Raw genomic sequence first — 27993 nt, forward strand, 5'->3', positions numbered from 1 at the left:
GGGAGATGGTTGCAAAACCATAAGAAAAGAAATGAACTTAAGTACTTTCTTTTGAACAAAGCGTGTATATGTGTTTTGTACTGTTTTTTGTAGACGTTTGCTAATAAAAACATCGCCAAAGATTAGAGACATAATCATCTAGAGGCAATGCTGGTAGTATTGCTCTACGTGCGTGTTGTTCAAAAGTCTCTACAGCAGATTCTTTTGTTTTAGGGGTAAGTAAGACTTCACTTTAGCTAAATTCCGGATCGTGCACTATTTCTATTTAATAAGGAATATTCTTGAATCTGGAGAGCAGCAGATTTGGTTAAGTCAAAAGGGTAAACGTTTTTGGGTTTTTAAAAAAATATTGATAGCCTTCTACAAATGTGATCTCATTGCCCTTTATAAACAAATATGTGCTTAGATATGTGTACTGACTAAATCAATATACACAGAGTAATGGATAAATCAAAAAAGTAATAAAAGAAAAAAGATTTTTTTAAGTGTGAGAGAGATGTATCGCTGATCTTTTTAATTACTATATTGATGTCTATGCAGTAGGACTATTATTATTAATTTGTCTTTTCTATTAAAGTATAGACAGAGTTTATCTACCTCTCTTAATAAACACCAAGGAATTTCAAAGATCACTTCTGAGGGGGAAAAAAATTTTTCCCACTGGATGTGAACTTCTCCTTTGAATTTGGCTACTGTGTAGACCAGCTATCTAAGTCTCCTACCTGACTTGTTCAGCAGAGATTCTTAACCTCTTTCAAGTCACAGACTTCTTTGGGCATAGGAAGAAAGCTCTGCATCTTTTCCCCAGACTCATATACATATCATAATCCTTTGCACTCATTTATGTGTGTGGAAAGGGAAGCATATGACCTCCTAGAACCCATTCATTGGCTCTAGGTTAAGAATACTTCTTAAATGGGAAAAGTCATTTTGCCCTTCTCCAGATACTAGCAGCCTTGCTTTCTTGTAAGAGCCCTTTACAAGATTTGGCTACTTAGGTATTTCTTAGTTTTATATAGAAAAGCTGCAGTCCATATAAAAGTAGACACTATTTCTCAAGCCCACTCCCTCCTTTTATAGTTAACAGAAAGTCATGTGGAATTAATGTTCTTGGTACTGACGTGCTTGTTCAAGAGGTATTTACTGGGTGCCTGCTCTATGCTGGGCACCATGTTAGAGGCTGGTGACAACAGTGGAACAACTAAATTCCAGGCTCTCAAGGATTTTGAGATCTAGTAAAGGATTTTCTCCCAGTCAGATCCAAAGAACCTTTGAAAATAGTTTCATTCTTCCAAATTTGATTCAGAGGAAACCTTAAAATCTGAATCTAAATGCATAAGTTTGTTACCCAAAAAAGTGGGTTTTCTATGAAAAAAAAGTCTCTAAACCATATCTTTAATATGAGCCAATTGCATTTATGTTTCATAGATTACTTGCTTTACAAAGAACTGGATCCATTAAAATTAAAACATTAAATAGCTTCCTATTGAAGTTTATGAAAGTGAAGATAATGTATCCTCTGAAATTTTTAAAGAGTAATTAAAAATGTGATTCATAGTTGAAATACCAGTTTACATATAAATTCAGAAATTTACTGGTACATATTTACTGGGATTATAATTGTCTTTTTAGAAATTAAAGTTGAGTAATAATTCTCCCCTACCAATAGGAAGACCTTGTGCAAGTGAGTCTACTTTGGGTATTCTTTGTATCTCTGTGTTGACTCTACCTCACCTCAGCATGCTTGTGAAAAAAGATCCATACCAAATGTGCCTTGAAGGAAAAGAAGTAACCTCAGTATTCTCCTGTCACGTCATTACTTGTTAGGTGGGGAGGATAGCCAGTAGTAGAGTCAGATTGTCGACTTTTCTATGGGAGAATTCACCAGAATTACTGTTGAACCGTCTGATGCTCCAACTATGACTGATTCCTATTTGGTAAACCTCAGTAATTCCTGGTAAGGGCCCTCTTTTTGGACTAACCCATCCAGAAATTTCATAGTTAAATGCATTTCTATTTTACTTTCATCTTTTGTAAAAAACAAAATGTTGAATTTTTTTCTCATAGTCAGCACTTTTTGGAATTATGTTATCACTTACATGGTTTTGATACTAATAGCATTCTCTTCTCATCATAGGCTATCCAGATTATGATTGGCATCTTTAGTGTTTTCATGTGGCATCTCCTATTGATTTTGTATATAGGACAAATTAAAGGAGTCTTTGGGACATATGAACCTATAACTTACAAAACAGGATGTTCTTTATGGGGAATTATTGTAAGTAGAATATATCTATATTATTTAATCATTCAGTAAATAATATTCATGCCACTAGTGGAACATAGGGAACAGTTTCTAAACAAAATTTTCAGGAGAGCTAAGTAACTAAATCCCATGTTGGTAATTTATTCAAAATCAGATTTCTTTTTTCAACAAGTATTTTTGAAGCACCTTTAATTTACCAGTACTATTACAAGAGATGTAGATATAGGCGTGAACACACAATGACAACCATAGGTTGGATTGTCCTTAGATGTGTGAAAGACAGAATCTTAAGCATAATCTCCATTAGCATGGTTAATTTTCGTATTTAGGGTCTTTACCTTAGGTTCCTCACACAATGAGTCTATACTCGCAAATTTTCTAAGTTTGTCATCACCTGCACTCTTCTGTGGTTTCTTACAGCCATAAGGTAGTAGGAAAGTCTGCAGAGTACATCCTGAAAGCCAAGTGAACAAAGAAATAGGGAAAGATCAATTATATTAAATTGTGTTATGTTGTCAAATAAGACAAGGGCTGAGAATCGACAGCCCTTGTCGATTGGGTTTAGCAATATGGAGGCCAATAGTAAGCGTGACAAATAGTATCATCGGAAGGTCGGGCAAAAGCCTGATTGGAATTGGTTTAAAAAATAATGAGAGAGACCCAGCGGTCCAGTGGTTAAGACTCCGCCTTCCAATGCAGGAGGCGTGGGTTCGATCCCTGTTCAGGGAACTAAGATCCCACATGCCATGGGTTAGGCCAAAAACTTAAAAAATGAAATAAAATTTAAAAATGAGAGGAGAGGAATTAGAGACAGCAAATACAGACAACTCCTTTAAGGGCTTTGGTGTAATGTGGTATAGAGGAATGAGGTAGTAGTTGAGGGAAACTTGGGTCAGGACAGGGTTTGCTCATTTGTTTCAGTAGGTTGTTTCATGTCTTTTGCTGAAGGGACTGAACCAGAAGAGATAAAATTGATGATGTATGAGATAAATGGGGGGAGGGAGGGATTATTAGAGTCATGGACTTGGGTAGGCAAGAAATGAAGCGTTTTAATATACAAATAGCTAGGAGTATGGACAGTTGATCTCTAGCAGTGGTTCTCAACTAGAGGTGATTTTTCCCCTCAGAGGACATTTGGTGATGACATTTTTGGTTTTCACAGCTGTGGGTGTACATCCAGTAAGCAGAGGCCAAGGATACAGCTAAACATCCTCTAATGCACAAGACAGCCCCCAACAAAAAATTATCCACCTTTAATGTAAATAGTGTCCAGGCAGGTAACAGGAGGGAAGGTAGAGGGCCAGAGAGAAAGGACAAATTTTATAGGTAGATAGTTGGGTGTTGGGAGCTTGTGGAACTTTTCTTCTGATGACCTCAAATATCTCAGTAATTTAGGAAACAAGTTCATGATCTGAGAGTGTGAATGGAGAACGGATTGGGTGTTTGAGTAGAGAGAGGAGAATAGGAAATAACCATCTAGGAAAAGCGAGAGAGAGTCTGTGGATCGTGGAAAAGTAGTATGACTTTCATGCAGCTTAAGGACTCACTTAAGCTTTTAGAACATGATTGTCTAGTGAGGTGGGTCAAGATGGTTACGTACATCTTTCTCAGGCCATGTTCAGCTGATGGACGCAGGCATGTAGTAAGAAGGACAACTGCATTTAATCAAGATTCTGGTTTAACCATACAACTGTGATCCAACAAGGAAGGTGCAAAGGAGTTGAGAGTGTATAAAAATGAGCGTTTTTAATAGCTGACCATGGGATTGAAGCTGGTGAAGGAAAGAATATAACAGAAGTAAGGGGCTCAGATTATAGCTCCAGATGGGGTCAAAGGATTGTTAGAGTTGCAATACTGCAGGTTGTGAGCTAGAAAGATGGGAGGTGGTGGACAGAGTGAGATCATTAAAATTGAGATTTGGAAGGTGTTGCACCTGTTGACGGAAATAAGTACAAGAGAATGAACATGGGAGTGAGTGACTGAAATAAGATAGAGTCAAAGGACTAGAGGAGAGAAATTCAAAGAACTACAAACTCAGGTTATAAGAAAGATCATATAAGTAATACTCTGAAATTACCAAGGATTAAGAGGTGTGAGAGAAAAGGTTAGAAAAGAATTAAAATCACCTAGAAATAGAAGAATGACCAAGGGGTCAGTAGATGACTTCAACCAGAAGGGATACTGGGTGATAGAACTTTAACCAGAAGGGATAGTGGGTGATAGAATCTGGTGACATCTGATTCAAAGCTGGAGGAGAAAGAATGGTTGGAAGTAACAGTAAGGGGCGAGGAGACCACTTACCCGTGCTTAGAACCGGTGATGGAAGGGCAGTAGGAGATAAGATGGCCACCCTTTGAGAGGGCGATAAAGGAAGCAGTGGCCTCTAGGAGAGCCACTGCCTTTGTACATTGGCTTATAGGTGTCAAAGCATTGCCTTGTAAACTAATAGGAGAAAAATAGTAAATTTGCAGATAAAATCCAGATAAATGATTCCTGTCCTTCAATGTTTTTAATCATTCATGTTATAAAAATAGCATGGTTAGCTTCTAGAATAAGTTGTCTAAAATTTCAATTAAATATAATCCAATGCAAACCTTCTCATTTAGGTCACAAACTTTGAAAGGCATTTTGTAAAGCACGTGGTTTGGTAATCTAGTTAGCACTAGTTTAAAATTCACAAGGTATTTTCACTTTGTGTTCTGAACTAGTTCTTACCTTCACTGTGTACCTTCTTAGAAATCTCAGTTTTGCTCCAGAATGAAGTGCTGAGTGTGTAGACTTAAGTGATCCTTGAATGATTAGTAAGCGTCAAGTGTGGGCTTCCCGTATGTGGTGTAGAGTATGAATGCTATTTTTCCACAAATTAGCCTTTAACTTAGATCTTTGTCAAAACCACTGAAACGGATAAGACAAAAGGAATATTTCACAGGGATTGTGCAGCCCACATTCAAACAATATGACATAGCTTTACACTTCTGGGAAATAGACAAAGTAGCCTGGTATGAAATAATGGAACCTCTTTTTAACAAAACGAATGCAAAAACATGAATAGCAGCTCTTAGGCTAATAATGGCTACAGTCTCAGTTAAGAGATGTATTTTGTACAAACACCATCCGGAATAGATTCATGGACTACTTTTTTACATCTGGTTTCATACACAGTAATTATAATCAGTGACAGCATCTCAATAGGAAGTATAGCATTAGAAGTAAGAATCGAATGAGGTCAGAAAGCATGCACAGATATAAGCAAACTTGGTCCCTGATTCAGGACTGCTCAAGTCGTCTTTGGCATATTCCACAACCCACTGTCTGAATTATGCCCACTGTCCCCTATATGTTTCTGTTATTAGTGACCATACTGTTATCTTCATTACTATATGATACAAACTTGTCACCACCTCTTCCACTGAAACTTCTTTATATTTTTTTACTCTTAATATTCTAAAAGTAGTTGACTTAGAAGAGCGAGTTATTAAAAATACTTTTAAGTTGATGAGCATTGTCAATGAGTCTTTATAAATATATGTTTTTATATCCAGTTTATCATTTCAGGAGTCTCCATAATAAGAGTAGCAAGGCATCCATCTCCACGCCTGGTAAGTTAAAATGTTTACGGTACCCTAGAAATCGCTTGTCACAAAGCTAAGTAGGTTTTAGTGAAAAGACGGTGGGCATTAAACAGTGAAGGAATCTACCCTACCTGTAAAATAAATGAAGGAATTAATTGAAAATCTAGGAGCATATAATTTAATGTAGACAAACATGCTGTATTAGTTACAATCATATTATATAAAGGTTTCTAAGTTTAAGTGTGGAGTTTTTTTTTGGTTTGGTGTTCTACTTTCTTTTAACATTGTGTGAATTTTACCGTTAGAAAAAAATGTAATAGGACCTAATGCCTTTATATATAGACATAATTCTGCTGTAAAACTTCATTTTCCTAACTCCAGTTTGGGAACACAGTTGTACCTTGCAGCAAAATAGAAAATCTGTTCAGAATAAAGATCCATCTATAGTACAGGTGGAAAGATATTGGGAAGGAAAAAAAACTTAGACTCTTAGAGCTAAAAGATACCTTAGAAATTAATTAGTCTGCTCTCATAATTGTACAGATAAAAAACTAATATCCAAAGATATTGATGGATTTCCCTAGAGAATGAAAACCCAGGATTAAAATTCATTGAATCCTATTTGGCCTGTTTCTACAAGCAGTCATTTTTCATCTTTTTTTTCTTTTTACAGTAGAACTCCTTTTGTTCAAATCATCTATCATAAGCGTTTCTTGCAACTGACTCAGAAGATTGTAAAATATAATACTTTTGAGCCCACATGGAAGGGTGACGCGTACTGGTGTGATATTTCAATGTTTCCTCCAGATTAACTGGGTTTCTTATAAAACAGAAAAAGGTTTTACTCTGATGGCAAATATACCAACATTTCTAAAGCTTCAGAAACTAGATCAAAGTTTTAACTAGAGTTTTTTTTTTCAGCAATACAAACTGTTTAACCAAGTTGTTTATTCTGAGTGTAATAAACCTGTATCTTCTTTTCAGCTTACATGTACTATGGTCATGAACATCTTATGCATAATTGTTGCCGTTATTGCAGTGGCTCTAACGGTAATGGAGTTGTCTTCTTTTGAGTCTGTGTCGTATAGGAATTACAGACAAGCGGTAAGTGACCAATTCTATAGGAACATCTTAATTTCAAAATTATTCTTTTCAGAGATTTTGAAGCCTGAGGAGGTAAAATAAGGCTTTTTTTGGCCCCCATGAAATTCTTTGATTTTGTAGTAAGCTCTTGATTGAAAGTTTTAATTCAAAAATAACTCTAACCTTTTTTTTGGTAAATATTAATAGAATGTTTGAAATCTTGACATGCCCAATTAAAATAAAGTAAAAAATTTGAAGACTTCAGTGATAAGTTATATATATAGTAGGATATATATATACATACATGTGTATGTATACGTATATGTATACACACATTAGGATGACTCTCTTAATGAAAGAGAAGTATAATCCTAGACGTTAAAACCATTCCCGCAAATCAACAAAGGAATCCTGCTGTTGATGCATCTAGTAGTTGGAATTGTATACAGCTACTCATTTCTGGTTTAACATAGATATTTTCATCTATAGCCTATTTTTGTGTCTCACATGAATTTTGCTTTAAGTCCTCAAATGCCAAACGTGTATGAATCTGCCTTGCTTCCATCCAATTAAACATCCAATCACATACTTTGTACCAGAAAAATAACTATCTTTCTTTTTAAGATAGTAACGTTCTCCAGTAAATGGAAATATCTTTACTGATATGACAGTAGATTTATTTCAGTTGTGTTGACTTTAAATTCTGAATAACAGAATATGAGTGCTGCAAAAGACTTCAGCAATAATTATAAAAATCTTCCATTTAAATGGAGAACGGATTGGAGTGGAGCGCCTCTTTGTTACTGAACCACAGAATAAAACAAATAACAATTTGAAATTTTAACTCAAAATAATTCTGAGTAGAAGGCTTATTCTAGATGAGGGATAAGCTTCCTTGTCCTCCGCTATAGACCCTCTCTCCATGCCTGCAGTATATTATAAAGGGGACCATTAGATGAAGGAATCCAAACATGGAGAACAAAAGCCTAGAAGACAATAAGATGATGAGAGAAGATGCAGTAATACCTCCAAATAGATTGTCTGTCATGAGTGATGTATCGATTTAAATAAGCATGCATCAGATTTTCCCTGTAAATTGTAAGAAAATTTTTCATTTGCCCTGGAAATCCAATCTACGTATCTTCAATTCTTATTTCAAGGGCAGAGATAGGGAGGGGTGGAATTAGTAAGTATAGAATTGTTTCAAGTTATTTTAGCTTACCACTCTTACTCATAAGCTTATCGTCTTAGTTTAAGATAATATGGGACAATTGCCAAGACTTACCTTTGCAAACAGTATTACAAACCATTTTACACTGTGTTTGTCTGACGTGAACTCAGTACTAATGATCAATTTCACAATCTCCCAAACACAAGTTTCAGCTTCGTTTGCTGTGATTAGTTACACAAAATGAATTTATATACTGTCTTTTCCTAGAGGCCTTATAGAATTATATACCTACATTTTCTAAGGCAATCGATATTTTACAAGATTTTTCATATGCCATCTTTCTAACATAAAAAAGTGGCTTGGCTAAATCCACAAACTCATCAAGTTATCAGTGTTCTCAGATAGGTTCAGCTATCCCCAAAAGTTCATGCCTCTGCAAAATACTTCTCATACAATAAATCCAGAGCTAGACTGCCTTTGTTCAGATACTACCTTTCATATTCACTAACTGTGTGACCCTTTGGACAAGTTTCTTAACTTCCCCGTTCTTTAGTTTCTTTATGTGTAACGGAGAAGATGCTATCACATATCTACTAGTTAACTGCTCTGTCTCTCCCAAACTCCAAGCCTGTTGTTCTAATGTTCTAATAACTTTTCTACTTGGATATGCTTCTGTCATCATCATCTCAAACTCAATGTATATACAGTGGAAAATGTTTACCTCCTCAAAAGTACTGTACCGCAAGACTCCCTTATTTCAGTGTCCTAGGCTCAAAACCTTGATGTAATCCTCACCCTTATCTTTTCACTGTCTTCCCAATTGCCAAGTACTGTTTATCATTTACTTAAATTTTTATTAATTAGGGATCTTTTGGTTGTGACAAGAAATACAGCCCAAATTGACTTCCCAAAAAAGAACACTTACTGACTTTAGCTGGATTCAGAGGCTTAAGTTATGTGTTGAGAACTCAGTCACTCTTTCTGTTCTTTTCCTATCTGAACTTCTCTGGCACACAACTTGCCACTTTCAGGGGAAGGGTTTGTCTGAGAATATCACTAACACACATAAATTACGGAGTGTGGGCAAAATTACTTTTTACAGTCTTGCCAACTAAGAGGTCACAAGTACTTCCCACCTAAAATGCTATGATTATGTTTCTGTCAGTATAATTAAATGAGAATTCTTTACTTTGCCATTTCAAACTCCCTACAGTCTTTTCTTTATCTTCCTGTTAATATCATCATGAATGCACACTTTACCTGAATTAAACATGCTTTATCATTTTCTCAAAAAATGTTATGTTCATTCTTGCATTCAGTTTTTTGCTCACATTATCAAACTGTAGGTCATGTGATATATAATTTAGCCTTATTATTGGTTTTTTTAATGTCTCCATTTCTTAAGTATTTTGTCACACTCTTTTTACCGTTTTTTTGTTTTTTTTTTTTTGCGGTACGCGGGCCTCTCACTGTTGTGGCCTCTCCCATTGCGGAGCAACAGGCTCCGGATGCGCAGGCTCAGTGGCCATGGCTCACGGGCGCAGCTGCTCCGCGGCATGTGGGATCCTCCCGGACCGGGGCACGAACCCGTGTCCCCTGCATCGGCAGGCGGACTCTCAACCACCGCACCAGCAGGGAAGCCCCACACTCTTAATTTATGTTATTAAATTCTTTCTGAAACAAAATAGGTTACAAAGAAACAAGTAAACTAAAGCTGCCTAGAATATTGCTTTCCTCCTTCATTTTCCTTAGTCTTTATTTCACAGGTCCTACCTCTTTACAAAGCCTTCCTAGATATGAATGGCTTAAGGTGCGTCTCCTGTCCCGTATAATTGTTGATCAAGTTCTTATCCATTTGGACATCTTTAACCTTATCATATGTTACCCTATATTATCTTTCTATATTTTCTATTGAATATAAACTGAGAAATCAGGAATTTTTTGTCATTTCATTCTTACCATCTAATCTCTACCACCTGATAATTTCTTGCTTATAAAAGGCATTAAATAAACCCAACAGAAAAAGGGGGGAAGATGAAGGAATGGAAGGAGAGGGAATTATGATGTTATTCTTTCTAGGTCAGAATCTCATTCTTGTCTTTCCGCAGCCAGCACAGAAACTACATTTATTTTCAGGCTTAGTACCAAATCATCATCGTCATATGTAGTTGAAAGTACCTCTCCAACAGCAACAAAAGGGATGTGCTTTATTTATCCCAGAAATCACAATCACCTTATACTTCCGAGTGAAATGTTTCTCTTTTCGAATTTATGCATTCTTCCATCTGATACTATAGCAGTTTCTGTGTGAGCTTTTCACACACGTAAATTTAAGTAACTTTGTAATTAATAATGGCTGTTTTAGTGATGAGAATCGCTTGATAAAACCTCCTGGTAGCCGTCTTATCGTTGGAGACAGAATAGCTAAGTCCTGTTGACTGAAGAGTTTGGATAGTGAGCTGTGCCAGAGACTCTAGTGAAGAGAATGAGGATGAAGCGTTGTAAGAATTGAGACAAGACCGCTGAGTGATGAAGATCAAGAATGAAAGCTGTAGATAATGAATTGGGGGAATGAAAGCTGTAGATAATGAATTGGGGGAATGAAAGCTCGGAAAGCACGCAGAAGGCACGGGCATAGGAACGCCTGCGGAAGTCAAACGGTGAAAGAGGCTTATTTATTCTTCTGTTTCCCTTTTCCTTGACTCTCACATTAGGAACTCCTTCCATGACCATATCTGCACTTACTAAAGATAACAATGCAAGTGAGGGCAGTGTGTCCTCTGGGCTTTTCCACAATCTGGGCAGAGGGCCGATCTCCATGTGCTTCCTCTCTGCTTCTTCAGGTTTTCCTGGGTTCTTAGCTGAGAGAACCACATAAGGACTGGGCACTTTTCTGCATGAACGCTCCTCTAGGCAACATCTTGCTTTGGTCATTAGCGCCAAGGCCTGGCCCCACTGAACAGCCTGTAGGCTCCAGTGTTGGCATGGCTCAGGCCAAACAACTAACTAGGCGAGGGACACAGCCCCACCCACCTGCAGACAGGCTGCCTAAAGACATCCTGAGCCTACAGCCACATCTAGACATGCCCCTTGACACAGTCCCGCCCACCAGAGGGCCAAGACCCAGCTCCACCCCCCAGTAGGCAGGCACTGGCCCCTCCTGCCAGGAAGCCTGTACAAGCCTCTAAACCAGCTTATTAACACACTAGGTGGCAGACACCAGAAGCAAGAAAACTATGATTCTCCAGCCTGCAGAAATGACTCTACAACACAGATCAGAAACTACGCTGGGACCAGCTGGCCCCTGGCCCTTGGATGATGAGAGGGGAGTGTACTGCTGGGATACATAGGACATCCCCTACAGAGGGCCACTTCTCCAAGGTCGATAAATGTAACTAACCTACCATGTACATAAAAATACAAATAGAAATTTAAACAAAATGAGACAGCAAAGGAGTGCGCTCCAGAGGAAGAAACAAGATAAAACCCCAGAAGAACAACTAAGTGAAGTGGAGATAAGCAGTCACACACAAGAAGTAGTTCAGAATAATGATTGTGAGTGTGATCCAAGAACTCAGGGAGAGTATATACAGAGGGAAAAGTTACAAGAAGTTTTTAACAAAGAAAATATAAGGAACAACCAGAGTTGAAGAATATAATAACTGAAATGAAAAACATACTAGAAGGAATCAAAAGCAGAATAAATGAGGCAAAAGAACGGTTCAGTGAGATGGAAGACAGAGGGGTTGGTGGAAATCACTGCCATAGAAAGGAATAAAGAATGAAAAGAAATGACAGTTTAAGAGACCTCTGGGACAACATCAAATGCACCAACATTTGCATTATAGGGGTCCCAGAAGGAAAAGAGAAAGAGAAAGGGCCAGAGAAAATATTTGAAGAGATAATAGCTGAAAACTTCCCTAAAGTGGGAAGGGAAGCAGTCACCCAAGTCCAGGAAGCGAAGAGAGTCCCAAGGAGGAACATGCCAAGACACATAGTAATCAATTGACAAAAAGTAAAGATAAGAAAAAATATTAAAAGCAACAGGGGAAAAGCAGCAAATAACATACAAGGGAATTCCCATAAAGCTATCAGCTGATTTTTCAGGAGAAACTCAGCAGGACAGGAGGGAGTGGCATGATGTATTTAAAGTGATGAAAGGGAAAAACCTACAACCAGGAATACCCTACCCAGCAAGGCTCTTGTTCGGATCTGATGGATAAATCAAAAGCTTTACACACAAGCAGAAGCTTAAAGAATTCAGCACCACCAAACGTGTTTTACAACAAATGCTAAAGGAATTTGTCTAGGCAGAAAAGAAAAGGCCACAACTAGAAACAAGAAAATTACAAAATGGGAAAGCTCACTGGTAAAGGCAAGCATACAGTAAAAGTAGGAAATCATCCACACACAAGTATGATATCAAAACTAGTAATTGTGAGAGAAAGAAAGTACAAATAGAGGATATTTTAAATGCACTGGAAATTAAGAGGTGAGCAATTTAAAACAATCATGGATATATACATAGACTGCTATACCAAACATGTATAATACATATACACACAAAAAAGAAAAAGGAATCCAAACATAATGCTAAAGAAGAGAACAAAAGAGGAAACAAAACAAAAAAAGACCTACAAAAACAAATCCAAAACAATTAACAAAATGGCAATAAGAACAAACATATCAATAAGTACCTTAAATGTAAGCAGATTAAATGGTCCAACCAAAAGAAATAGACTGGCTGAATGGATACAAAAACAAGACCTGTATATATGTTGTCTACAAGAGACCCACTTCAGATCTAGAGACACATACAGACTGAAAGTGAGGGTATAGAAAAAGGGATTCCATGCAAATGGAACTCAAAAGAAAGCTGGAGTAGCAATACTTATATCAGACAAAATAGACTTATACTAAAGACAGTTACAAGGAACAAAGAAGGACACTACCTAATGATCCAGGGATCAATCCAAGAAGAAGATACAACAATTGTAAATATATAATACATGCACCCAACATAGGAGCACCTCAGTATGTATAAGGCAAATGTTAACAGACATAAAAGGAAAAATTGACAGTAGCACAATAATAGTGGGGGACTTTAACACCCCACTTACATCAATGGACAGATCACCCAGACAGAAAACCAATACGGAAACAGGCCAGACACATTAACATTAAATGACACATTAGGCCAGACAGACTTAACTGATATTTATAGAGCATTCGATCCAAAATCAGGAGAATACACATTCTTTTCAAGTGCACGTGGAACATTCTCTAGGAGAGATCACATGCTGGGCCACAAAGCAGGCCTCGGTGAACTTAAGAAAATTGAAATCATATCAACCATCTTCTCTAACCACAAGGCTATGAGATTAGAAATAAACTACCAGAGAAAAACTGCAAAAAACACAAACGTGGAGGCTAAACAATATGTTACTAAACCAACAGATCACTGAAGAAATGAGAGGAAATTAAAAAAAATCCTAGAGATGAAAACAAAAACATGACGATCCAAAAAACCTATAGGATGCAGCAAAAGCAGTCCTAAGAGGAAAGTTTATAGTGAAACAAACTTACCTCAGGAAACAAAAATCTCAAACAACTAACCTTATGCCTAAAGCAACTAGAGAAAGAAGAACAAACAAAACCCAAAGTTAGTAGAAGGAAAGAAATCATAAACATTAGAGCAGAAATAAATGAAATAGAAACTAAGAAAACAATAGAAAAGATCAATGAAATGAAAAGCTGGTTCTTTGAAAAGATAAACAAAATTGCTAAACCTTTAGCCAGACACAAGAAAAAAGACGAGAGGGCCCAAATCAATAAAATTAGAAAGAAAATTGGAGAAGTTAAAACTGATGCCACAGACATACAAAGGCCCATAAGAGACTACTACAGGCAACTAAATGCCAATAAAATGGACAACCAAGAAGAAATGGGCAAATTCTTAGAAAGGTACAATCTCCCAAGATTGAACCAAGAAGAAATGGAAAATATGAACAGACCAATTACAAATGCTGAAATTAATCTGTGATTTGAAAACTTAGATAAACAAAAGTCCAAGACCATATGGCTTCACAGGTGAATTCTACGAAACATTTGGAGAAGAGTTAACACCTAATCCTCTGGAACTATTCCAAAAAATTACCGAGGAAGGAACACTTCCAAACTCACTCTTTGAGGCCGTGATCACCCTGATACCAAAACCAGATAAAGATACCACACAAAAAAAGAAAATTACAGGCCAATATTACTGATGAACATAGACACAAAACCCCTGAACAAAATACTAGCAAACTGAATCCAACAATACATTAAAAGGATCATACACCATGATCAAGTGGGATTTATCCCAGGGATACAGGATTTTTCAATATCCACAAATCAGTCAGTGTAATACACCATATTAACAAATTAAAGAGTAAACACTATACGATCATCTCAATAGATACAAATGAGCTTATTTACAAAACAGAAATAAACTCACAGACAGAGAAAACAAACTTATGGTACCAAAGGGGAAAGGGAGGGGGTGAAGGATAAATTAGGAGTCTGGGATTGATGTATACACACTACTGAATATAAAGTAGATAACCAACAAGGACCTACTGTGTAGCATGGGTAACTGTACTCAGTATTCTGTAGTAACCTATAAGGGAAAAGAATCTGAAAAAGAATATATATATATATATATATATATATATATATATATATATATACACACACACACACACACACGCATATATATACACACACACATATATGCATGTATAACTGAAGCACCGTGCTGTATACCTGAAACAAAACATTGTAAATTATACTTCAATAAAAAAATTGTTCTAATTTTTACAAAAGATGATAATGCAAGATGTCTCCCTGTTTTCTGGTTTCAGAAACTTGGGAGAGAAATTTCACATGTTTTACTGGGCTTCTACCCCTTGGAATTGTGTATTGCTTTCACATACACGATCTTCGGCTGTGTTGGTCTGGTAAGTTTTGATGTAACCCTCTGGCAAATCTAGAGATGTAGGTTTCTAGTAAGCACACTCTAGCAGGAGATGCAGGGTTCTGATACAATATGTTTGGAACTAATAAACATAGAATTTGTGATAATATTTACTTTTTAAATTTTTTCTTTTTTGTTTATAAAATTACAAAAGTAATATGTGAAACTGAATATTAAAATGTAAAAAAATTGTAGAGTAAAATGTTATTCTCCTCTTAATATAGTCCCCATCATGCTCACATATCAAAATCTATACAAAAAGGCATGCACACACATACATGCACTTTTCTTTCTTACTAATTGTGTGATCATCTTATTTTGTTACATGCTTTTTTTCTCAGCTATCATGAACATCTTTCCATTGTAAGCATATGTAAACAATGCCTTTTAATAGCATCGTAGTTTTCCTTAGTATTTATTTTAACATTCCTTTATTGCTGCTGCACATTTAACTTCTTTCCAGTTTAAGTTATAAACAATGATGCAGTGAACATCCCACTACATATATCTTTGCGTACAAGACTAGTATGTCTGTAGGTGGTTGCTTCCTAGAAGTGTAATTGCAAGTTTAATAGCATCCCAAAATGCTGTATTAATTCACAATCCCACAAAAGTTGATGAGACGTTTCCTCTCAACCTTAAAAAAACGAGATATCATTCATTCTTTCACAAATACTTATGGAGGGCCTATTATTTACTAGGCAATGTAATAGGCACTCAGGTTGCAGTGATCAACAAAACAACATCCCAACCATCAAGCAGCCTGCACTCCAATGGGAGAGAAAGACAATAAACAAACAAATATATAATAATTTCAGGAAGTGGAAAAGTGTTATAGAGTAAAACAAAACACAGTAAGGAGGTAAGGCAAAGATTATTTTACATAGGATGGTAAGGGAAGACCCTCTGAGCAGAGACTAACTGAAGTGCATAAGTAACTATGAGACTACACGAAAAAGGATTTTCTAAGAAAAGGGAATGGTGGGGCTTCCAGAATGGCTGGGTGAGGACATGGCAGATTTCCCTTAAAAGAAATTATAAAACTGGACAGGGCTTCCCTGGTGGCGCAGTGGTTGAGAGTATGCCTGTCGATGCAGGGGACACGGGTTCGTGCCCCGGTCCGGGAAGATCCCACATGCCGCGGAACGGCTGGGCCCGTGAGCCATGGCCGCTGAGCCTGCACGTCCGGAGCCTGTGCTCCGCAACGGGAGAGGCCACAGTAGTGAGAGGCCCGCGTACCGAAAAAAAAAAAAAAAAACTGAACAAAATTGTCAATAAACGACCTTTTAAAGATTCTGGAAATTTACCAAAGCATATAACAAATTGAGAAGTGTTTGTTTAAGAAAAGTTACTGAACCTTGGGTAAGAACAGTGGATGTCTGTGACATTTTAGCTTGGAGCGGCTCTAGTTCCTTCCAGCTTGCCCCCTCAGCCCCAGGTTCCTTTTTGCAGACGTTTACCTGAGTGAGTCAGACTGTGAGGACCACTGCTGGAGAGGGCTTATTTTATTTGGAGCAGAACAAAGAAAGTTTTATGACCAGGGGTATTAAAACAGTAGCGATCTCCGTTGCAGACAATCTGTAAAAGCCAATATAACACCTAGCCTAACTAAGATTACGATATTTGCTGAGGCGAGAAATTGGCAACCAGCCAGAAACTTAACAGGGAGATTCTGAGAAAAAGATAGCCAAAGTGGGCCTTGATAGTATCCTATTTATCCCTTGTGGCCTGGAATATTACAAATTTGGGTGAGAGTATGCACGCACTAAGGAGACTGGAGAGGGCCCCAGTAAGCTCTCACTCCTGGCTGAATAAGAGGCCTCGCAAACACGGGATAAAAGCTGTGACAGATTTACAAATGGCCTAAACTTTGAATACCTTCCTTAAGCTATACTGATTCGTTGACAAAGTGTGGTAGTCTGACTAGCTTAAGATGTATATTACTTTGCTGGGGCTGCCATACAAACTACCACAGACTGGATGGTTTAAACAACAGAAACTTATTTTCTCACAATTCTGGAAGCTGGAATAATTCTAAGATCAAGGTGTTGGCAAGTGTTGGTTTCTTCAGAGGCCTCTTTCCTTGCCTCTTGGATGACTTTCTTCTCTCTGTGTCATCACATGGTCTTCCCTCTGTATGTGTCTGTGTCCTAATCCCATCTTCTTATAAGGACATCAATCATATTGGATTGTGGCCCACCCCGATGACTTCATTATGACTTCATTACTGCTTTAAAGACCCTATCTCCAAATACAGTCACATTCTGAGGCACTGGGGGTTAGGACTTTAACATGAACTTGAGGGAAAACACAGTTCAGCCCATAACAAGGTGTTTAAGCATGACCTCTAAGCAGTCATTGGCTGCCCACTTATTCTGACCCAGGGGAGAACCCTAGGAGACCAGGGTTACAAATAAAAACAATAATTAAAAACTAGGAAAAAGTAAGCAGATATATCAGAGGCCACACACTGCAGGGGACACAGACTCCACTAGAATTAGTACAGGCAGGTCACAAAGGAAAGCAATAACAACCACTCCAGAGGGAAGCTGAGGCAATCAGAATCCAGTCACTAAAATACGTTATCTAAAATATTCATTTTTCAGCAAAAACATTTGACATGCAAAGGACAGGCGATAGTGTCCCATACACTTGAAAAAAAAAGTCATCAATAGATACAGTTTTTTTGAGGGGACAGGAGAACAAATGTTGGACTTCACAAAGAAAGACTTCAAAGAATTAAAGGAAAACATGTTTAAAGAATTAATGGATGATGCAATGACTCATCAAATAAGAGTATCAATGTCTATTACCTTGGTTGTGGCAATGGTATCACTATGTTTGTATATATCAAATAGTACACATGAAATATAGGCAGTTCTTTGTATATCAATTATGCCTCAACGAAGCTGTTAATCTTTTAATAAATAAGAATATCAATAAAAGAGAGTGAAATTATTTAGAAGCACCCAATGGAGATTCTGGAATTTAAAAATACAATTACTGAAATGAAAAACCCACTAGAGGAACTCAAGAGCAAATCTGAGTTGACAGAAAGCAAAATCAGCAAACATGATAGACCAATATAGATCATCCAGTCTGAAGAACAGAAAACAAAAATGGGCAGAGCCTCTGAGATGTGGGGGACACTGTCTAGTGCACCAACATATGCATAATGAGAATAGCAGAAGGTGGGGGGACAAGAAAAAATCTTGAAGAAGTAATGGCCCAAAATTTCCCAAATTTGAAGAAAAATTCTATCCTATCCATCTAAGAAGCTCAGTGAGCTCCAGTTAGAATAAACACAAAACGACTCACTCCTAGACGCCTCAGAGCCAAATGGATAAAAGAAAATCTCGAAAGCAGCAGGAGAAAAATGACTTCATGTGCAGTCACCACAGTAACAGCGGACTCATCAGAAACAACGGAGGCCTGGAGGTAGGAGGATGGCAAGTTCAAGTGCTGGAGGAAAAAAACAGTCAAGCACGAATTCAATATCCTTTAAAACTATCCTTCAAAAATGAAGGTGAAATAAAGGCATACACAAAGATTACAAAGGCACAGAGGAAGGGGAAGGAATACAGCTACATGGGAACAAAGTTTCTGTATTCTGCTGGAATTAAATTAGCATTCCTCTGAAGCAGATTGTGAGAAGTGAAAATGCATATTGTAATCCCTGACCAGTGACTAAGAAAATTCCCCAAATCATAGCAAAATAAAATTAACAAAGAAGTTAAGATAATACACAGAAAGTATTTAATTTTAAAAAAAAACAAGGAGGAGCATAAAAGACGTGAGACGTACAGAAAATAGCAAAGCATCAGATGTAAATCCAGCCATTTCAAAAATAACATTAAAATAAAACTACAGGGCTTCCCTGGTGGTGCAGTGGTTGGGAATTCACCTGCCGGTGCAGGGGACACGGGTTCGAGCCCTGGTCCAGGAGGATCCCACATGCCATGGAGCGACTGAGCCCGTGTGCCACAGCCGCTGGGCCTGTGCTCTAGAGCCCGCGTGCCGTAGCTACTGAACGTGCGTGCCACGGCTGCTGAAGCCCACGTGCCTGGGGCCCGTGCTCCGCAACGGGAGAGGCCACCGCGGTGAGAGGCCTACGCACCACAATGAAGAGTGGTCCCTGCTCGACGTGGCTGGAGAGGGTCCGCGCTCAGCAGCGAAGACCCAATACAGCCAAAAATAAATAAATAAATAAATAAATTTATAAAATAAATAAATAAATAAATAAAACTACAATGAGATGTTAAGTACCTAACAGAAAGACTAAATTTCAAAGTACAGTTCTAAGTGATGGTAATGACTATGGATAAAAGAAATTTCTCACACACTCCTAATTGGCATATAAATTACTGCAACAACTTTGAAAATCTTTGGGGCATTATTTACTGAAGGTTAAGCTGTGCATACCCGATCAGTAATTTCAGTCCTTGTTATACACCCAACAGAATTGTGTGTACACATGTAGCAAGATATACTTCTAGGGAAAAAAAATAAACATATATATCAGTATTATTCATCATGGTCCCAAAGTGGACATGCATTCAGTGAGAGGTGAATATATTGAGAAAAAAATTCTACATAGAAATTAAAATAAGCAATAACTACACTTAACAGCATAGATCAATCTCATATATATAATGTTGAATATTGAAAGGCAAATTCAAAAGAATGCATACTTTTTTATTCCATTCATAGGAAGTGTGAAATCAGGCAAAACCAAAGCTAAACTATAATGTTTAGGGAGGGATGGAAGCTGTTGGTAAAATTAGAAAGAAAAGACAGGACTGATTACCTAAAAGTCAAAACGGCATTACCTTCAAGGGAAGGAATGGGTAATAATTGGGAATGTCATGACAAGGTGACTTTTGGGGTGCCGGCATCTGTTCATGTTGCAGAAGACCATAAATATTTTATTATAAAAGTCTGGGAGGGGGCTTCCCTGGTGGCGCAGTGGTTGAGAGTCCGCCTGCCGATGCAGGGAACACGGGTTCGTGCTCCGGTCCGGGAAGATCCCACATGCTGTGGAGTGGCTGGGCCCGTGAGCCGTGGCCGCTGAGCCTGCGCGTCTGGGGCCTGTGCTCCGCAACGGGAGAGGCCACAGCAGTGAGAGGCCCGGTACTGCAAAAAAAAAAAAAAAAAAAGCCTGGGAGTATACCAAAAGTTACAAGTGGTTCAATAGCAAGTAAGAGAGTGGGTTGAGGTAGAGATGGAACAGAAAGAGGACAGATGGCACTTTAACATTTTATTCTATAAACATCAGTATTGCTTATATTTTTAACCAACTAAGTACTTACTACCTGTATGATTTTAGGAATCATAATGTGATTTATAAGAAGTTAATTTTTTTTTCAGTGTCACAAAAATGAAGATGATCATACAACTGTTACAGAGGAAGCTGAGAGTGCTTTTTAAAAACCTTAGAGGGGCTTCCCTGGTGGCGTGATGGTTGAGAGTCCGCCTGCCGATGCAGGGGACACAGGTTCGTGCCCCGGTCCGGGAAGATCCCACATGCCGCGAAGCGGCTGGGCCCGTGAGCCATGGCCACTGGGCCTGCGTGTCCGGAGCCTGTGCTCAGAAACGGGAGAGGCCACAACAGTGAGAGGCCCGCGTACCGCAAAAAAAAAAAAAAAAAAAAAAAAAAAAAAACCTTAGAAATGTGAGAATTTTCCCGGTGCTCTTACCTGATGTGAGCCCTGATGATATATCTGTGTAACAAAGCTGCTACAAAGTCCACAGATTTTGTGCAAGAGAAAATACAAAACAAGTTGAATTTTTCTTTTCAGTATTTCAGAAAATTCTTCACACATATTTTTGTAGGCTCCAATTGGAAAGCTTTTCCCTAATTAAATATGATATTATTACAAGGAAGAATTTATTTTCCAGGTACTCTGAAGAGCTGTCACCTCTTCCTAACGGAGCTTTTGTAAGAGACCATAAAAAAAAGACTCGCGACTGTCTCTAGAGTACAAGCTACACAGGCTTGGAGCATGATATTGTATAATTCTCAGGAGAATTTTAAATAATTTATGCCTCTACACGTAAAGAGTACATTTCAGTCTGAGTTCTTCTACCTGAGCTAGCTACCTGAGCAAAGTAGGAATCAGAAGTCATCCAATTCAGTCCCTTCATTGACTGCTCCTCTCATTAAAGTTCCTTTCTGCCCTGAAAGTCTCTGCTGTTTTTTCTTCCCTTTCATTCCCCCTTCTTATTTCTTCTCATTGCTTGGATCACCTGTTCAATTGCTTTTCAAAGCAAACAGGCTGCTTTTGCATACTAAGGAAAACGTCCCGAGGATCTGTGTGAATTCAGATTCATCCTTTCTTCATATGTGGAAAAGAACTTCAGAAAGCCTTGCTCAGCGATATGACTCATGCCAGTGAATGTGTGTAGCTCTCTTTTAAATGTGCTGCTGTTTCTTATTTGTTCGTTTTCTGCCTTGTCTCTCAAGAGGTTTCGTCAGTTGTTATCTAATAATACAAATTAAGTTTTTGTGGTTCTAAGAATGTTCAGCTTAGCTTACATACGTTCATTGAGCGTCCACAGTGTGCCAGTGAATATGTTAAACTTTGGCGTATCAGAAACTAATAAGGTGCTTCATCACGAAAAGTTTTTATTTTAAGGGAGGAAACAAACAGGTAACAAATCAGTACTGCAGCGTGATACATGTATTAACAGAAGTAGGAGAAAAGTAGCACAGAAAAGATAATGAGCCTTCTATTGGGAAATAAGGAATAAAGTTTTACGAAGAATGTGACCTCTGAGCAGGGGATTAATCATAGTTTACGAAGCAGATTGCAAGGTGGGCGGACATTTGGAATAGAAAGATTAGCTCATGCAAAAACAGAAATGTGAAAAAGATCATAGTATATTCCAGTAGCTAAAATAAATATATATCATTGAAACATAATAACAGGGAGGAATAAGTTAAGAGTGAGAGTTGGAGAAGTAGGAAGAGACCAGGTGATAGAGTCAAATCATCAAAGATGATGACTAAAGTGTTGAACTGTACCTCGCAGACGGGGAAACCACTGAAGAGCTTTTTTTTAAAATAAAATTATTTATTTATTTATTTTTGGCTGTGTTGGGTCTTCGTTGCTGCGCACAGGCTTTCTCTAGTTGCAGTGAGCGGGGGCTACTCTTCGTTGCGGTGCACAGGCTTCTCATTGCGGTGGCTTCTCCTGTTGTGAGCATGGGCTCTAGGCACGTGGGCTTCAGTAGTTGTGGCTCGTGGGCTCTAGAGTGCAGGCTCAGTAGTTGTGGCACACGGGCTTACTTGCTCCATGGCACGTGGGATCTTCCCAGACCACGGCCAGAACTCATATCCCCTGCATTGGCAGGCAGACTCTTAACCACGGCACCACCAGGGAAGTCCCCCCCGAAGAGCTTTTAAGGAGGGAAGTGATAAGCTTGGATTTATGCTTGAAAAAGTATTAAATAGACGGAAATGCATTAGAAAGGACAAATTTGATAACGAACAACTAGAGTGTGTGTGAGAGTAATGGATAACTACTGCAGTGACTCAGACAAGCAGGGAAAAAAGGGTAAGTTTTAGTTTTGTTGACTGATTAAACATATAAAGTATGAAGGGAAAAAGAAGAATCTAAAATGATCCCCCCATTTCTCAATTGGGTGACACCTGCAATGATACAAAATCTAGAAGACACAACAGGATTGAATAAAGTGATAAATTCCATTCAGAATAAGTTGAGTTTGAGATAACTATGAGATATTAAAGTAGAGATGTCAGGCTTCCCTGGTGGCGCAGTGGTTGAGAGTCCGCCTGCCGATGTAGGGGACACGGGTTCGTGCCCCAGTCCGGGAAGATCCCACATGCCGCGGAGCGGCTGGGCCAGTGAGCCATGGCCGCTGAGCCTGTGCATCCAGAGCCTGTGTGCTGCAACGGGAGAGGCCACAGCAGTGAGAGGCCCGCATACCACAAAAAATAAAATAAAATTAAGAGCCAGACTCTGAAATTGAATGAAAAAGGAAAATAGATTAATGCTACACACACACACACACACACACACACACACGCACACAGACGTTCTAATGTCTGATAATGGTATCTCCCTACTTACCAGACAATGAGACTCATTCAAAAATAGAGATTTAGGCAAAATGACTTCATATTGCAATGGCAACTTGACCTGTGCTAACCAAAGGAAGAAAGCATGGCATATTTGTAGGACGGCAAGTAGTTTGATGAAGATGAACCATGGTGTCTATTGGAGAGAAGGTGGGAAGTGAGGCTACACAGTAGAAAGGGGAGAATATAATATAATGTGAATGACACGCTAAGGCATTGGAATTTCAGCCTGTCCGTGGTGGCCCACTGTGGAAACACAGTAAGAAGCATCACCAGACTTCTGCTTAGCTCCTTGTAGTCGGAACGTGGAGGATCTGAGGTGGCTGTTATTCCAAACATGGGTTATCTAGGTTAGACAATAACTGCAGTTTTCTAGAGGAGAGATGATGCGTATTACAACTAGAATAGTGGGAGATGAAGACAAGGAGGAAAAGCTTGACATGTACGTGGAAGAGAAAATCAACAGGATTTGGAGATTGATTATATTTGCAAGTGACACCAGTGCTGGGGTTTGGGAGTTAGCTGGAATAGAGGGAAAAGAAAAGCTTTACAGGCAAATGATGAATTTAGATTGGATTGTTCTTTATCTGAGGTGCTTTTGGACAATCTACGTAGAAACATTTATTAGGAAGTTGGAAATATGAGACTAGGAATTTAGTAGAGAATTCTAACATGGTAATTCAGCTTTTATTTTTATTTTTCTGTTTTTTAACATCTTTATTGGGGTATAATTGCTTTACAGTGGTGTGTTAGTTTCTGCTTTATAACAAAGTGAATCAGTTATACATATACATATGATCCCATATCTCTTCCCTCTTGCAGTAATTCAGCTTTGAAGGTAGTGCACTCCATCTATACAAATGGCATTTCCAGTCAAGAAAGCTCAGATCCAGCAACCAAATGTCCACAAGCAACCAGCTATAAAATGTTACAAAGTAATGGCCAGATGGTGTCTTAGAGAACCCAGGCCCCATCTAATGGCCTTAAAATCAGAGTTAAAAAAAAACCAAATCACAATATTAGTCAAATAACAAAACCTCTTAAAGTTTGTAAACTAAATTGTTTAGTCCAAGGGTCTTTCTAATTGTGATTTCTTACAAGAGGGAAAATAGAAGGGACCCTAGGGAAGAATATCATTTAAGGCCATGGGAAGGAGTCCACAAGGAGTCCACAGAGAACTAGGAGAGAGTCAAATGTTCGAAACTAAAGGAAAAGACAGACATGGTGAAAAAGCAAGTTGTTTTAGCCATAATTACTTAAATTAGCTTTAATCATTTATTTTTAATTTCTATAATTTACAGTAACACTTAAACATAGATTCTAATACTACCCAGCCACATATGTTCTAAATTTGACTAAAACATTAAATATTCCTATGTTATCATATATATAATCAATCTTTATTGCTTGCACTCATTTAGCATCTATTTACGCATCCACCCTTGTTTTAGACCCTGGGTGTAAACAAAGACAGACAAGACCCCTACTCTAATGGAGCTGAAGGAGAAGATAAATGATACATATGTTTGTTTGTTTTTTAATGAGTTAGCAAGAGAATTTTGGAAGTGTGGCATTAGAAAATGCATTTTAGGAAATGAACAGGATGATGGGAAGAGAGGTGGGGTAGGTGGTTGGCACTATTTTGGATAGGAAATAAATGCTTTTCTAAGAAGGTGATTTTTCAAGCCGTTTTCCGAGTCAGAAGACAAGTGCTCCGAGCAGAGGAAATAGAACAAAATCCTGAGAAGGGAAAAGGATTGGCTGGTTTGAGAGGGTGGTGTGTCTAGAACTCATTGATTAAAAAGGAAGGTGAGGGCTTCCCTGGTGGCGCAGTGGTTGAGAGTCCACCTGCCGATGCAGGGGACGCGGGTTCGTGCCCCGGTCCGGGAAGATCCCACATGCCGTGGAGCGGCTGGGCCCGTGAGCCATGGCCGCTGAGCCTGCGCATCAGGAGCCTGTGCTCCGCAACGGGAGAGGCCGCAACAGTGAGGGGCCCGCGTACCGCAAAAAAAAAAAAAAAAAGGAAGGTGATTAAGGATGAAGCTGGAAAGATAAGCAGAACCAGCTCACATAGTGCCTTTTTGGCCTTGTTGTTAAGATTTTATGTAAATGTAGAGAAAAGGCATCAAGAAGATGAGCTGAAAGAGGGAAGAGGTTTATAGGAGAGTGAAAAGATCTAGAATAGCTCTATCCAATAGAAATATAATATGAGCTATGTGTGTAATTTAAAATTTTCTAGTAGCCACCCTAAGAAAGTAAACAAACAGGTGAAATTAACTTTAATAATACATCTCCTTAACCAGATATTTCAAAACTATTTAGATATTTCACATTCTTTTTATCATATCAAGTCTTGAAAATCTGGTGTGCATTTTACACTTAAAATACATGTCAGTTCAGACGAACTACATTTCAAAGGCCTGACTGCCACATGTGGCTGGTGGCTGCTGGTTTGGGCAGTATGGGTCTTGAAGTTCCAGCAGAATTCACAGAAAATGTGTTCATCATTCAGCTACCCGAGGACTCTTGGTTCCAGAGAGTGAGCAAGTCCTTAGAAAAGCGTTGCCCTCAAAACAAAGCAAGGTTTTTCAGGCCAAGGAGGTACAGAACGTTTCTTGTGAAGAGGTCAAAGACGTAAAGCCGACTGTGCCCAATAAAAGGCAGGTTCCAGGGGACACAGTCAAAAGACTTCCCACTGTATCCTCACTTCAGTTGGTGACATCAGTTTTTCCCTCTCTTCTGGATCACTCCCACAAGTGTGTAAAGCATGTTAATATTTCTCCTGTTGAAAACAAAACAAAAACCTCTTGACTACTTTCCCCTCTACGTGAGTCCATTTCTTTCCTTAAAAACAAAACTCAAAAAAAACTTTCCGTATTGACTATGTCCAAATTATCTCCTCTCATTCTCTCTTGAATCCATTCCAAGTTAGGGTTTGGCCTCTACCTTGCCCCTAAAACTATTCTTGTCAGTGACAGCAGTGACCTCCGTATTGCAAAATCTAACGAGCAATGCTCAGTCCTCATCTTAATGGACCATCCAGGAGGCTTTTAGCATAATTTTCTTAGATTCCAGGGCTCTTCAGGTACCTTTCTGGCCACTCTTTACCTCCTACGCTGGATCCTGTTCATCTCCCTGACCTCCTAACACTAACACTCATCCCTTCCCTTCACCCTGAACCTTCCCACAAGGTACGCTCCATGAGGTGCAGAAATATTTCTTCTTCACTGCTTTTATCCCCAATATGTCAGACCAGTACCTGACACATATTGATGCTTAACAGGTAATTTGTTCAATAAATTATACAATATGTAAAAGACCAAGCACCTAAAGCCTCAACAAATGCTAATTACATTCCCTTACCATAATGTTGTCTTTAGTTAGCCATCAAAGCAAATCATTTATACTCTTAAGCTGGGACTCAGTATAAACGAGGGAGTTTGAATAGAAAACATTTTGTTCATTTATTCACTTCTACTATGTGTCAGACACAGACACAGTGCCTTTACAGACTATTGAGTTGTTTTTAAAAAAAAGTTCTCCATAGTACCCGGCATCATGGAATCATGGACATGGCTCTCAAGTTAGGATTCTAACATATTCGGTTTGGGGACCTGATTACAGCATATTTTAAACTTGTATAACCCGATTTCAGTTCTCAGAGTGTGAACTTAGTTCACACTAACTTAACTTAGTGTGAACATGGGAGATACACAGAAAATATATCATCTCATTGTACAGAAAAACAACCTAAGGAACAGGAAAGATAAATATTTTGCCCAAGCACTTATGCACCTAATAAAAAGGAGAGTTAAGGACTAGAGCCCAGGTTTGCTGAGCAGTACTCTTCCCTCTACACCTTGTGAAGATTAAAGGTAGAAAGACTGTTGCTGATACAAACCTAGCAGAAAAATGGAGAGGAGGGCATGTGTTTGATGGATGTCCCTGCAGAGGCAGCCAGGGAAATCAGGCATGGCCCAGATTGTGATGCTAATATAGGCAGCAAAGGGTTTTGTCTCTGTTAACTCCCTCCCCCAACATCTCATTCCCTATCTGTGTCCTGGGAGCCTGCAGATCCATCAGAGCTCCAAGGCCCCTACCGCGCAGGTATCCCCGCGGGGCTCCTCGCGCAGCCGCGCCCGGAAGCCGAGCTCTTGGTCACAACTGCGGCGTTGGAACCGCGCTGGGGGCGATGAGGGGCACAACCGAGGAAGCAGGACCCACTCGGCAAGTGCTACCGCCAGGACTTCCGGAACGAAAAGTCCGGAACTGAGGGCATCACCTGCGAGATCACGCCCGTCTAGCTAGCCCTGTGATGAAGTGAATGCAGGGATCCGTGGTCGGTGTAGACCGCCCTGAGGGCAGGCATTCCCAACGCAAGTTCTTCGTGAGTTTCAGTTTTGTACCAGTTTCTCTTATTTGCTCCCCAACACAATCCTACAGGGTTTTTTGGCCGCTGAGGAAACACCCTTTGAAAGAATAAATGATATGGATAAGGACAAGATTTGAACTCAAATTTGATGACCCTTTCCACTATACCTTTCTACCTCTTCTCAGTTTCAAGCGTTGACAGGCCTGCTTAGAGAACTCAAACCTTAAGAGTGCCAGTAAATGGAAGGAAAAGTTTATTCGTTAAGAATTTAAAGACAAAGTCTTAGATTTCAGATATGGCTATAAAGAAGAGGCTGGGAAAAAATAAAAAGAGGCAGACATTGGAGATTCAGGAGAGTAGACTGTGAGAGTGGACTGCCATGTGAGAAAAGTTAGAAGACAAAGAGAATTTTT

General features: G+C 38.8%; 1 protein-coding gene across 1 annotated transcript; it reads left to right on the forward strand.

The window, feature by feature from the left end:
* The first annotated feature begins 164 nt into the window (after positions 1–164).
* On the forward strand, positions 165–27516 carry MS4A13 (membrane spanning 4-domains A13). The gene is made up of 7 exons (XM_032641211.1): positions 165–215; positions 2138–2278; positions 5809–5865; positions 6823–6942; positions 14995–15090; positions 18432–18545; positions 27283–27516. Exons 2-7 carry the CDS (start codon positions 2150–2152, stop codon positions 27514–27516), a joined length of 750 nt encoding a protein of 249 aa, XP_032497102.1. The 5' UTR covers positions 165–215; positions 2138–2149.
* The last annotated feature ends 477 nt before the right edge of the window (positions 27517–27993 follow it).

The sequence above is a fragment of the Phocoena sinus genome, chromosome 8 (genome assembly GCF_008692025.1).
Source record: "Phocoena sinus isolate mPhoSin1 chromosome 8, mPhoSin1.pri, whole genome shotgun sequence".
In the NCBI taxonomy this organism is placed as follows: Eukaryota; Metazoa; Chordata; class Mammalia; order Artiodactyla; family Phocoenidae; genus Phocoena; species Phocoena sinus.